The 12,346-nt window shown below is 39.5% G+C and overlaps 2 protein-coding genes across 2 annotated transcripts; both read right to left on the minus strand.

The window, feature by feature from the left end:
* Positions 1-3,025: 3,025 nt before the first annotated feature.
* On the minus strand, positions 3,026-3,478 carry LOC141812977 (zinc finger protein AZF1-like). Its single transcript, XM_074700906.1, has one exon. The coding sequence runs from the start codon at positions 3,476-3,478 to the stop codon at positions 3,026-3,028; it is 453 nt and encodes a 150-aa protein (XP_074557007.1).
* A 6,380-nt stretch (positions 3,479-9,858) lies between these two features.
* Positions 9,859-12,123, minus strand: LOC141813686 (uncharacterized). Its single transcript, XM_074701656.1, has 5 exons — positions 11,490-12,123; positions 11,337-11,394; positions 11,164-11,247; positions 10,939-11,074; positions 9,859-10,605 (listed from the first exon to the last, which is right to left on the minus strand). The coding sequence occupies exons 1-5, from the start codon at positions 12,109-12,111 to the stop codon at positions 10,345-10,347; spliced, it is 1,161 nt and encodes a 386-aa protein (XP_074557757.1). The 5' UTR covers positions 12,112-12,123; the 3' UTR covers positions 9,859-10,344.
* Positions 12,124-12,346: the final 223 nt, after the last annotated feature.

Here is a 12,346-nt window from a genome sequence, read left to right on the forward strand (position 1 = left end):
GATTTAAGAAAAAAGAAAAAGAAAGTCAACGCACCGACACTTTCCCACGTCTAATAATACCGTATCCTCTTCTTCCAAGCAGCGAGGCAGGTTGCGAAAGCGATCTAGTTCGGAGCTGGTTATTTAATCATGCATCCTGCCTTTAGTTCTTCTTCTCAATCGTCTCTTTCCTAATTTTTGCATATTCATATATACGTACGAACTGTTTAAGTTTGCTTAATTTCTTTGCATCCAGAGCGCGCTAGAGGTCTGCAATCAACTTTAGATCCTTCAAAGGTACTGGTTTACATAAAAAAGATGGAAAGTCAAGATATCGAAGACCCGCCGATGATTTTTGCGAAGAAGCTGTTGTCGTCGGCATCAGGCCAACCGAAGGGATAGGGATACATCCAGGCGACGATCTTTCGAGTTCCTGACAACATCCGGACAACCAGTGCCGATTCTTTTGAACCAGAAATCGCTCCCTCGGCCCCTACCACCATGGAAAGCTACGCTTTCGAGCATTTGACGAAAAGGATCAAATTGTCCTATGCTAACAACTTTTTCAGGCGCATCGTCGGCAAAGACGCGAATTTAGAGCAGCACGTTATCGAGAGATTAACGGATTTAGCGCAGGACATTTTCGAGATATTTAGGAATTTAGAGGTTGATTCACGCAGTACTCGGAGGAGATAAGCATGACTAGAGTTGAGTTCCTGGAGATGATGATGCTTGACTGCGTTTTCATGGCCGAGTTTCTATTGTTGCAACGGGAGATCAAGAATATTCATGGAGCAGAGATGGCAGAGTACTACGATATGGACCCATGGAAGTGGGCAACTCCATTGATTCTCAACGATATATTGATTCTCGAAAATCAGGTCCCTCTTTGTCTCCTTAATAAGGTTTTCCTTTATAGGCAGTTCGACCGGAAGTTTCCCATTAATCCAATTCTATGAAGATTGCTTTCTGCAAATTCACCAAAACCTCTCTCCAACCTCGACCTTTACCGCGTATCCGAACCTTATTCTTGGACTTAACCGTTATGAAATAAGTGGCCATTTGCTCCATCTTTTCCATTCAAGTCTTGTTGCCGCGCCGCAGGAAATTCACACCGTCGACTTACCTTATTCCTTCCCCAACGCAGAGATGCTCCAAGCAATGAGAATACAATTTGCAAATAAGACCGACGGCAGAAACTTCTTGGACATCACTTTCGACGAAAACAAGAGATCCATGGAGATTCCTCAACTCGTCATCAACGATGACAACATCTCCCTCCTCCGAAACCTCGTCGCTTTCGAGCAGCAATGCCATTGGGTCCGCAAGTACATCTCCACTTACGTTTGGTTCATGGACTGCTTGATAAACACTGACAACGACGTGGCGGTGCTCCGGAACACAAACACCGTCGTCAGCCGCCTTCGCACTGACGGAAGAAGTGGCTCACATATTCAACAAGCTCCGAAGGACGGATGCCCTTATCGTCGACGACCATTTGTATCTTGCAGAGGTAATGAACAATGTGGAGAGCTACTGCAGAAAGAGGACTAACAGAATTTGGGCACTATGGAATTTCTCATGGTTGAGGCAAAACTACTTAGAATTGGTGGGTGACTATCGGTGTCACTGCAGTTGTTTTCTTCAACCTTCTCACTTTGGTGCAAACTGTGTATGCAATCCTCAGCTACGCCAAGCAGTGAAATTAAGTAAGAATATTGTGAAGAATAATGATGGCAATTGATTTTAATTAATAAAGGTTTAACGCATAAATTAAGCATATTTGATTGGTTGTATAACTAGTAAGCTTGCTCTTATTGTGATGCTTTACATAGCAACACTATAAGCACTGACACTTTCTCAAGCAGTGAGGCTGCAGGTTGCCGAAGCGATCTAGGTTGGAGCTGCCCTACTGGTTCTTTGATCATCCTTGTTTGCCTGCTTTTAGTTCTTCTTAATCGTCTCTTTCCTTTTCTATATTTTGTTAGTTTTTGCATATTCATATGCACGAACTATTTAAGTTTGCTTAATTTCCTAATTCAGAGCTACAAGTCTGCGATCAAACTTTAGATTTTATGGTTGTTTAACTATAAGAGATGGAAAATGATCAGTCTGTCTGATCTCAATCGTCAAGATGTCAATCACTTGTCAAGAGTTTCCATGGAGAAGCTGAGCTCGGCCTCAGGCAAACCGAAGGGCGACATCCAGGTGACGACTTTCGATCTAGTTTGTTGTAGTGACGTTTGAGGTTGGAGAGAGGTTTCGGCGAATTTTCGGCGTGAGAACTCGAAAGAGGTATTTGCTCGGAGGGCATGGACAAGGAGAGGAAGAGCAGAAGAGGGGGCTGATTTTCGAGAATCATATATATCGATGGAGCCGCCCACTTCCATGAGTAAGTACTCTTCCATCTCTGTTCCGTGCCTCTTCTTCTTCTCCCATTGCAACCAGAAAAACTCGGCCATGAAAGCGCAGTCGAGAGAGCAGCAGCATCTCCCCGAACTCATTGCTGGTCATGCTGAATCGCTAGCCAGCTCGACAAGGTTGCTGGCATATATAATAATGCAATTTTTGATCCTTTCATCCGATGCTAGTAAGCCGTAGCTTTATTTCTATGATCTCCCTCCGTCCCTAGCTACCACGAAGAAAAGCCACCCTTCGAGCATCGAATGAAAAGATCAAATCAAATTGCAGCAACTTCTTGGATCGAGAGTCGCAGTTGTACTGTGCCTACTCGAAGCAGATCTGTCGAGCAGCAGTAAGTATGTGGAAATGCTGCTCGACTGCATGCGCAGTCTTCAATTTCATGGCCGAGTTTTTTCAGGAGCAACGGCTAGCTCATGAAATTAAAGCGGGCAGCTCCATTAATTGTGTCAACAATATATATATTAATTCTTCAAAATCAGCTCACTCTTCCTCTCCTTCTTGAGCTCCTGGCTACTCGCGTATGGATATCGTTCCTTTACTGAAATTAATGTCCTGAAGGTGCGGAAAGGGAAACTGAGGAAAGGTTTCCTTTACTTTTTTAAATTCTTATGAGGAGAAAAAACTAATCCACGATGAATTTTCTGCCAAAATTGATTCTTTTCAAATCGAGCGGAAAGGAAGGATGGAAATAAAAAAGAATGACATGTCCTCTGTCAAAATTGATTCCTTCCAAATCGAAATCGGGGCAGAGCTGCAACCGGACCTTGACGAGGTCGAGGGGTGGGTGGAGCATCCTTCCTTCTTCGCCAAGCGCCTGCCCTGACGGAAATGTCTTCTGGCATACCGAGCACCGGTGCACCTTTCCGCCTCCAGCAGTGTCGACCGAGGAAGATCCGGTCGACGTGGCGGCCGCCAGGGGCTCGTCGGTGGTGGGCTTCCGGTGGCTGGCTTTGTGACCTCCGAGGGCCTGGTACGAGGCGAAGGCCTTTCCGCATACGGAGCACCTGTGCTCGAGCTTCGCCGGCGTAACTGTCTCGGTCAACGGGGGCGGGCGGGGTCCGCCGCGGGCGAGCATGACTAGACACCAGGCCAGATACTCTTCTAATTCTGTGAGCCTGTGGTCGAAGAGGCGGTTGCGCTTGGAGCGCTTCTTCTTCGCCTACCCTTCGATTTGCCGAAGCGAGGACTCCTTCGATTTGCCGAAGTTGGGAGGAGTAGTTGAACTTTTCAGCTGCTGAACTTTGAACTGTCACAACTACGGCTGACTTCGCCAGCTACGCCATGTTGTTGGGTAGCTGGCGAAGAAGGAGGAGGTATTGTTCTTATTTTGGATAGGGATATTTTAGACAATAAAGATAAATTTTATTTTCTTTCTTTACTTGAGGTAAACAAAATAATTAGAGGATGGATTTTATTCACCTTTCATTCATTTTCCCTAGGTTTGTGTCATCCCTAGGTTTATATTATCCTTCCATCATCCACTCCTCCAAGTAAACTGAGCATAAACGTTAGTGAAAAGAAGGTCCTTCGATCACATTACTTGGGACAAGTGCCCATTTGCTCCATCATGTTTGTTAGCGAGCCGCTAGGAAAGGCAATTAATTAGCCAATCTCTTAATTTACAGCTGTGTTCCTTTCATGGTTTGAGGCAAAACCACTTCACCAATCCCGTCGGCGGTGGGAGTCTATCATTTTGGTCTCTCTTTTAGGGCTGGGCTAAGCAGTGAAAGTGTTGTGAAGGCTAATGATGACAATTGATTTTAATTAATAAAGGTTTAGCGCATATATAATATTTCACTGGATGTATAACTGCTTTATTTATTTAGGGCAGTAAATGAGACTAATGTTAATAAGTTTGGTATTCATTTGGTCTTTAATATATAATTGATTAAATAAATAAATTTAAATAATTCATTAAATTAAATTAAATTAATAAATTTGAATATCATTTAGAATTCATAAATAATATTCATAAATAAATTTTTTATTAATATATTAAATAAATAAATATATATATTTATATTATAAATCTAATAATCAATCAAATAAATTTAAAAATATAAAAATTTTAATAATCAAATAAATTTAATAATATCTAAACGAATCAACTTCAAATTCACATCAAACAATTTGAAAGAAATAAATAATGATAATTAAATAGTCTTTTCATATGAGAAGAATTTTTATTTTTCAATTATTATTCCTTTGAAGATTCGATCCCTATTGGCAGTGGGTCCCACATTGACCGTGGAATCCACTGCATATAATTGTGTGTCATGCTACCATTTCATATGATAAATATTATTTCTCTTTTATATGATAATATATCACTTAAGTACCAACTCAATTATATTCGATCGATTTTACTTCTGTTGTTGTTGTAGATCGTATATTATATTGATATTATTTTTATTTATAATGATATTTTACATAACAACGTATAAATATATCAGACTATGATAATTATATCAGAGAGATTGTTCGCTCTTTTTATTTCATTTTTTTTAAGTTTCTACAAGGACAACTACCCTCCATTTGAATTTTTTCTAGCTTGAGCCGGCGGCCCGACGCCCTACTCTCGGTTCGGAAGGCCAATATTTAAAATTTTGAATTATTTTTAAATTACTAAAAAAATCAGTAGCTTTTAAAATTTTGAGCCATACTATTTAGGATAATATTTATTATTAAATATTATTCAAAAATTATTAGTATTAACTAATATATAGTATTTTTATTAAAATTGTTGGGTTCATGCTCTTTTTATTTTTTTTTAATAATTCAGATATCTGTAAAAAAAATTTCATCGATCATCAATATCAATATAAATTCAGAAAGTGTAGATATACACAGTCGTCTGACAATCCAATTAGTATCATCAATTTTTGAACATCATGGAAATCGAACCATGAGTATCTCGCCTTACTGTTTACCATCGTATCATACTTCGAGAGGCATTCTAGTTGTTCCCGGGGTATAACTGAGTTGGTTACGATCAAGAACGGATCCAGAAATTAGAGTTTGGATGGGCTTGAACTTAATATGATATATTATATATTATTATAAAAAATATAATAAATTAAAATATATAATAAAAAAATTACATTAGATTATACTATTCAACAGAATAACTATAAGAATGAAATGAAAAAAAAATAGAAGTTTTTCCTTCTTTTTCGACGGTTTCGACTAGTTTCCACGATAAGAAAAAGGTAAAACAAAAATGACTATTGTTGAAGAGGAAAGAAAAATAACTAAGTTACGATTAGAAAGAAAAAAATAAAGAGAAGGAAAGAGAAAGTTAATGCGTTGAGACTTGGACGTGAGGCCGTGTAAGCCAAGAGCTACGTAGGTGGAAGAGAATAAAAAGAAAAGGGAAGAGAAAATAATTTTTTAAAAATTCTCTAACTTATTTTAAATCAATTCATTTAATTCAATTAAACTTGGTTCGATCATAATTTGATCAAAATAGATCAAATCAATTCGGTTTGGATCAACATATTCCTTATATTTGCACCTACTCGATGAATTTTATTTGATCCCAATCAGGTTTTAAATTAATACATTCACTTTGTGTTTGATAATTTAGTTTATTTATTTATTTATTTATTTTATAAAAAAAAATTTAATACTTAATAAAATTTATATATGTAATGATAATTTAGAAAATTGGGGTGGGCTATAGCCCAGGACTAGCCTAATGCGGTTCCGTCCCTAGTTACGACGCAGCAGGGTTGCAGAAGAGGGCAAGGGTTCGAATCCTGACGAAGCCAGACAATACCCTCCTGTGTCATGACCAACTGCAGTTTCCCGATTTACCTCCTCACAAATAATCGTGGGGTCGATCGGTTGGGCCGCTAAGGTGGCGAACTCCACTTTTTTTTTCTTTCTTTTTTTTTTTTTTTTTGCAGAAGAGGGGCATTCTAGTTAACACAATTATAGGAGGTCGAGTCATAAATTGTGAATTACAAATTAAGGTTAATTCTTTAATATAACCAACATTGAGCTTGAATTTGAGCGTGTGATTTTTTTTTGTCCCCAGGGCAATGGTACAACGGTAGGATATACGGGTTGTGACCTAGGGACCCGCGGTTCGATCCCCAGCTACGGCGTATTTGCAATAATTTTCCTCCAAATGGGGAACGCAATCAAAGGATGCTGGGCATCTGGATTGGCCACCGTATGCGCTTCCCGATTTACCCTGGTGGTCGGTGGGAAACTTCCGTGGGACCGAACCGACCACCCCCAGGGATTGAGTCCATGAGACTGATTGGGATTTATCATTTTTTTGAGCGTGTGATTTTATCTATTGACTATTCAATCCCCTCTAACCGTTACAATCAATCCAATAATGCGCTTGTTATTGTTTGTCATTTGATTTGTATTAATTAGGTCAAAAGCATATATAATTACCTAGAATTATTTTCTTTATTTCTAAACCTTGTAATTAATTTAATGATGTCATTGATTAGGTCTGGACTTTCATTTCACAGTACTGCCTATTTCACAGCATGGCTAAGTGTTAGGGAGGTTTCCTGCAATTCACGTCTTGTTAACGAGTCACTTATACAATTATGAGTCGACAAAGGCCCATCATGACTAACTACGCTAGTCTATTGGACGATTAGCCTAGTCAATTGGGTTGGCATTAACTGGTTGAATTCAAGGTTTGGGTAATATAATATTTCTATTTGAACTTTAATTGATTTGAATCCTTAATTTATTAGTCCAATAAATACAATCATTCAAGTATAAACCCTCAGTGAGACGATTATTAATAGTGTTATTGGTTCTAACGTTTAGTCGACTTGACCATATTTTTAGTGGACTAGATGGGTCATTTTTAATTTTTTTTTGGATAATCTAAGTATCTAATTTTTGGAATCGATTAATTTTGAAGGTGATGGATTTAAACCCATGAAAGTTTTTCATCGGCCACTAGGATAAATTCAAAAAGCACAGATGAGTTTTGGTGGACGGCCCAACATCACGAGTGGTTTAAGCATGTAGGCATACATGTAGGCATATGAGGTGTCCTGCGTGGGAATCGAATGCTCGTTGCATGAGAATCTATCCTATTGCTTACCATTGCACCGTGTTTCGGGGGCTAGGTATATATGCTCTTATTATTATTTATTAAAAGTATCTAGTTTTTATGATCCGATTAATCTTGGAGGTGATCAGTTCGACCTTATGAAAGTTTCACTCCGACCATTAAGAATAAATTGAGAAGCGCAGATGGGTTCTGACGGACGGTCCAACATCACAAGTAATTCGAACTCTTCAAGTGTAATGTGCCCTAGATGAGATTAAAATCCTCGTTATCTAGAGAGGTAGGACGTTTACCTTCACACCAAAGCCCCTGGGTATACATGCTCTCGTGAAGCTTGGTTGGGCATTATTCAACACAAGATTTCTTGTGCTTTTTGATGTCAAGTGTCAAACTTGTTGGAGAAATGACTCCCATTTTGTGGTTTGGCTTAATCACATTGTTTTGATATGTTGGTAGCATAAGTTGGTGTGTCCTATATATGGTTCATATACGTGCCTGATTGTGCATACAGAGCTAGTGGAGCAAGAAGTTTGATGGACTAAATGAGATCTAGTTGTGGATATGACAATTGTGGAGTTCGTAGAGCTCAACAAAGAGCCCGTTGCTAGAGAGATTGGCTTGGATAGAATTCGTGCACTAAAGCTCAAGGAGGAGCTCAGTAGACTAACAAATGGAGTCTTAAATCGAATCTTGGTGTGGACCTTATGAATTTTGTTGCCTTGGAGTTGGCTTGAATAAAGGACAATCCGTTGCACAAAACTCCCGGCAATACGAGGTCTCCATAAAAGGTCTATTGTATATAGTCTTATCCTGCTTTATCTTAGAGTTAGCTTGGATAATAGTATTAATTCATTAGAGCTTGCGGAGGAGCCTAGTGGACTTAAGAGTTGAGGCTTGAATTAAGGTATTGATCTACATTGAGTTGCTACACTATACTTCCTCATATATGGTCGTGGGGTCAATCGCATGAGGTTGCTGGGTGGCGGATCCACCATTTGCTGAAGAAGAGTTGCTACATTAGACTTTGCAAGGAGATTAGTGGACTCAAGGTGCTGAAGGCATAAGAGTAGTAAGAGATTGCAAAGTGAATGTGATATTTTGTTATTTTTGTCTTCGGGCATGTAATGTTATGCATGATGTTGCGATTGTTTAGGTAGTAGGTGAAGCCTTCGATTGTGAGATGGTCTTACAAGTCTTTAGTTTTTGACCAACTCAGTCCAAGGCCATTGCATAGGCTTAGGGTAGTTGTAAGCCAAGTGAGTGAATGTGAGACCACTTAGGTGCAAGTCCATTGGATATGATTTTTGACCAACATAAAATTTTTGTTCATGGTTTAGTTGAATGGATACAGATTTATTGACATCCAACGATTTATATTTTGGAATGTCAATTGACTATAGGCATCACAATTGAGTCATTGGAGCCTTTGTATCAAAACTCTTTGAGAGCTAGCTTTTGGGCATGGCTTCAGAAAAATAGTCTTGAATCTCTTGTAATCAAAGTGCTCAAAAGATTTCAATGTTTGGACAAAGGCTCAAGGCTTCAACTCAAGTTTTTGATAATTTGCTCTTCCCTAACCTTTTGTTTACACCATTACAAGAATCAAGAATGATGATTGCTTGAGGAATAAAACCTCATTGGTTGGGGTGTTGTAAAGGCTTGCTCCATTATCTCTTATAAAAAAGAGTGGTTTATAGGCTGTAGGGTAGGAATGGGGCTTCCAAATCATGTTACATCTTATCATTGTCTTTTTGTTTATATGTACTCTTGGTATGATCAATTAAATACAAATGAACACCATCTGTATCACTAACAATTATGTTGTTTATCATAGTGTCTTCGTAGTCTCTTAAGCATATAAGGATCGACTCTTAGTTACAGTAAATTATTGGATGAATTTTCTTTAATGGACGGTTGATCTAAGAATGTTGGATTGTTGGACTGTCCGTTGTGAGCGTTTTCCGATTTACTCTGATAACCAATCACCTTTAAAATTAGTCAGCCCGAAGGAATGGATACCTAATATCAACTTATGTTGTTTACATTTATGTGTGAGAATTTCAATTTAGAGGCACTGTCTATTTACTCCCCTTAGGTTAAACTATCGTATATCCTTAGAAAACCATCTCTAAGAGTTTGGAGTCTCCACACTATCACATATCTTAAGAAAACGATGCAACATGCATATTATTAATGAACAAAATATCATGTGCAACATATTATTAATGAAATGCACCTCTTTATGCACCATGTGCTGCCTGTTGCCATCAAATTTTCTTAGCACTTATGTAGCTGGTGCAGCAACAGTCATCTCTTTATCATCCAACTAACATTAGCACATTCTATTGTATACTCAGACCAACAAACAAAATAGAAAAGGTGTGCTAAAATAAAGGGAGCCCCATGTTAATAAGATTCTCTTGCACATATGTCACCAGGAAAGAAAGAAAACAGTATACACTATTCCTCACGCAAAGTACACACCACATGCACATCACTGTATGATCCACTACTATCTTGAATGCACTACTCAATTTGCAGTTGTAGACTTTTACAAGGTCTTAATTCAGCAACACCTTTAGGGTTAAGACATGGACTAGTTTTGTTGGAGAGGAAGATATCTCAAGGAATAGTGAGGCATGTAGTGGTCATGTATCACATGGAGAAAAGAAATTATCCATTATGACAACTACACTTGCATCTGCTTGCCACCTTCACATGCCATGCTCCTCTTCCTTCACAAGAAGCAATCAGCTCATACATTAATTCCTATCACTCCACAAACCACACACCCATATGCCTATCTATACACAACCTTTAGCATTCTCCTCACAAATATAATATAGAGGATGTGCCAGATATGATCAAATAAATTAGAGTATACTTATGGATCAGTTGGCAAAACGAGAGCAATGGAGGTGGTGAGGGCAGGAGATGGTGTGGCCGTTGGTCAGGCCAGCAGCCTGCATGAAGGAGTGGATGACCGTCGAGCCAACGAAGCGGAAACCACGGCGAACCATGTCCTTGCTGATGGATTCCGACTTGGAGGTCTTGACTGGGATTTTTCTGCAGGACTTGTAGTTTGTTGAGATGGGCTTGTGGTTGACGAAGCCCCACAGATACTTGTCCAAGGAGCCAAAGTTTCTCTTGACCTGTCCCATTCCAATCAAATGTGTTGCATGATTAAAGTTAGCTCTCCTTTTCAGCTTTTATTGGAGTTAGGGTGAGAAAAACTAAAGCTATCTCTTCATTAAGCTATTAATTCATGACTACATTTATTGGATATAGTTGAAGAAGTAAAATAATAGTTGAGACTGAAGGTGCTGATAACTAGTAGAGTCATAGTTAACAACTAATTCAGACATGATATCATATTTTTCTCATGCATATACTTTCTAACACATAATATCTGGAAGAGAAGAAGAAAGGAAAGCTGGATGCAGCACTAAAACTCTACCAAGAAGAAATGTATATATTATATATACCTCTAAAATTCTCTTCGAGTTTTCGATAATTCCTCTAACTCTTCCTAAATCCAGCTTCAGTTCCACACTGATGGAAGTCATCTGCTTCTCTGTGAACTTGGAGACAGACTCTGCATCGAATTCAGCAAATGCCACCCTGCCACGCAACATTTCTTTCAAGATTCTAAATTGTTTGAGACAAGTACTTTGCTCTGAATAAAAACTGTTTCTAGCATTAGTTCTAACCTGAATTCGTTCCTCTTCTTCAGTATGGTAGTCCAGTCCATCCCAACTTGAGCTCCTGTTAGAACAAGCAACTCAAACAACATCCTGCAAGTTTATCCATCTGAATCTTGTCAACATGTAAATTTAGTTGAAATTTGCATATATAAGATGGAGAAATTTGTGAATGCAATCACCTGTCATCATGAACTGGAACTCCCCATTCCTCATCATGATAAGCAACATATAAAGGATCTGTGTGTACATCAGTAACAGGATGAAACAATAAGTAATTTGCCCTAATTTTTCTTTGAGTTTATTGTAATTTGTAAAAGCCCCCTTTTTGGTACCTGAACTTGGTGTTATGAAGCTGCACTTCTTCTCTTCTTGGGCGGCGCCCATGGCAATGCCGGGACTCTCAATAGAACCTGCCAACTCCTCGACCTTGGCCGGAGTCCTCCCGTAGTGGGCGATCCGAAGCTTCCTCTGGGCTTGCACGAGCGTGGCGTGCTCCCTCTGCGCCGCGGCGATACTTCCGGCAACCCTGTTGCGCGGAAGCCCCGAAGAGAAGTCCGTCAACCGGGTTTCTCCACTTGCCTTCTCAGTCTTCTTGTTCTTCTTCTCCTTCCTCGCCGCCGCCGGAGCTGACCAGGTCGAGGCCTTCGGCGTGCGGAGCTTCTCGGTGCTCGAGTCGAGGCCGGTGGGCTCGCCACTCCGCTTGAGAAGGGTCGTGTCCGGAATCTTCTTATATGGTATCGGCGGCGAGGGGTGGTCAATGGAAGAGACGCCGGCGAAGCCAGCGGCTGCAGTGTTGGCGAATGAGGTGGGGAGAGAAGTCGATTTCTGCAGAGTGTGCTTGACCGGGCGGGGAGATTCCAGAGGAGAGATGCGGTTGGAGGGCGGCTGAAGAACTTGCCTGCCGTCGATCGCCGGCGATGCGGCATTGGATGATCTAATCTTGGAGTTGCACATGTTCCGGTCTTTGTGGAGTTCGGAAAGGAATAGAAAGCAGAGAAGCACAAAAGTGCTTATATAGGCACAAAATATTATATTGAATTCCTACGCAAAAACAATAATATATTGAATTATTTAAATTCGAGTATATAAAAAATAAAAGACAATAAATAATATATATATGATTATATATTTTGGAGCATAAAGATATATGAAATATTGAAAATATTTTTAGTGAAAAGGTATATATTTT

Source organism: Curcuma longa, chromosome 20, assembly GCF_044706935.1.
Source record: "Curcuma longa cultivar G26 ecotype Majalengka, Jawa Barat chromosome 20, ITB_CL_G26_1.1, whole genome shotgun sequence".
In the NCBI taxonomy this organism is placed as follows: domain Eukaryota; kingdom Viridiplantae; phylum Streptophyta; class Magnoliopsida; order Zingiberales; family Zingiberaceae; genus Curcuma; species Curcuma longa.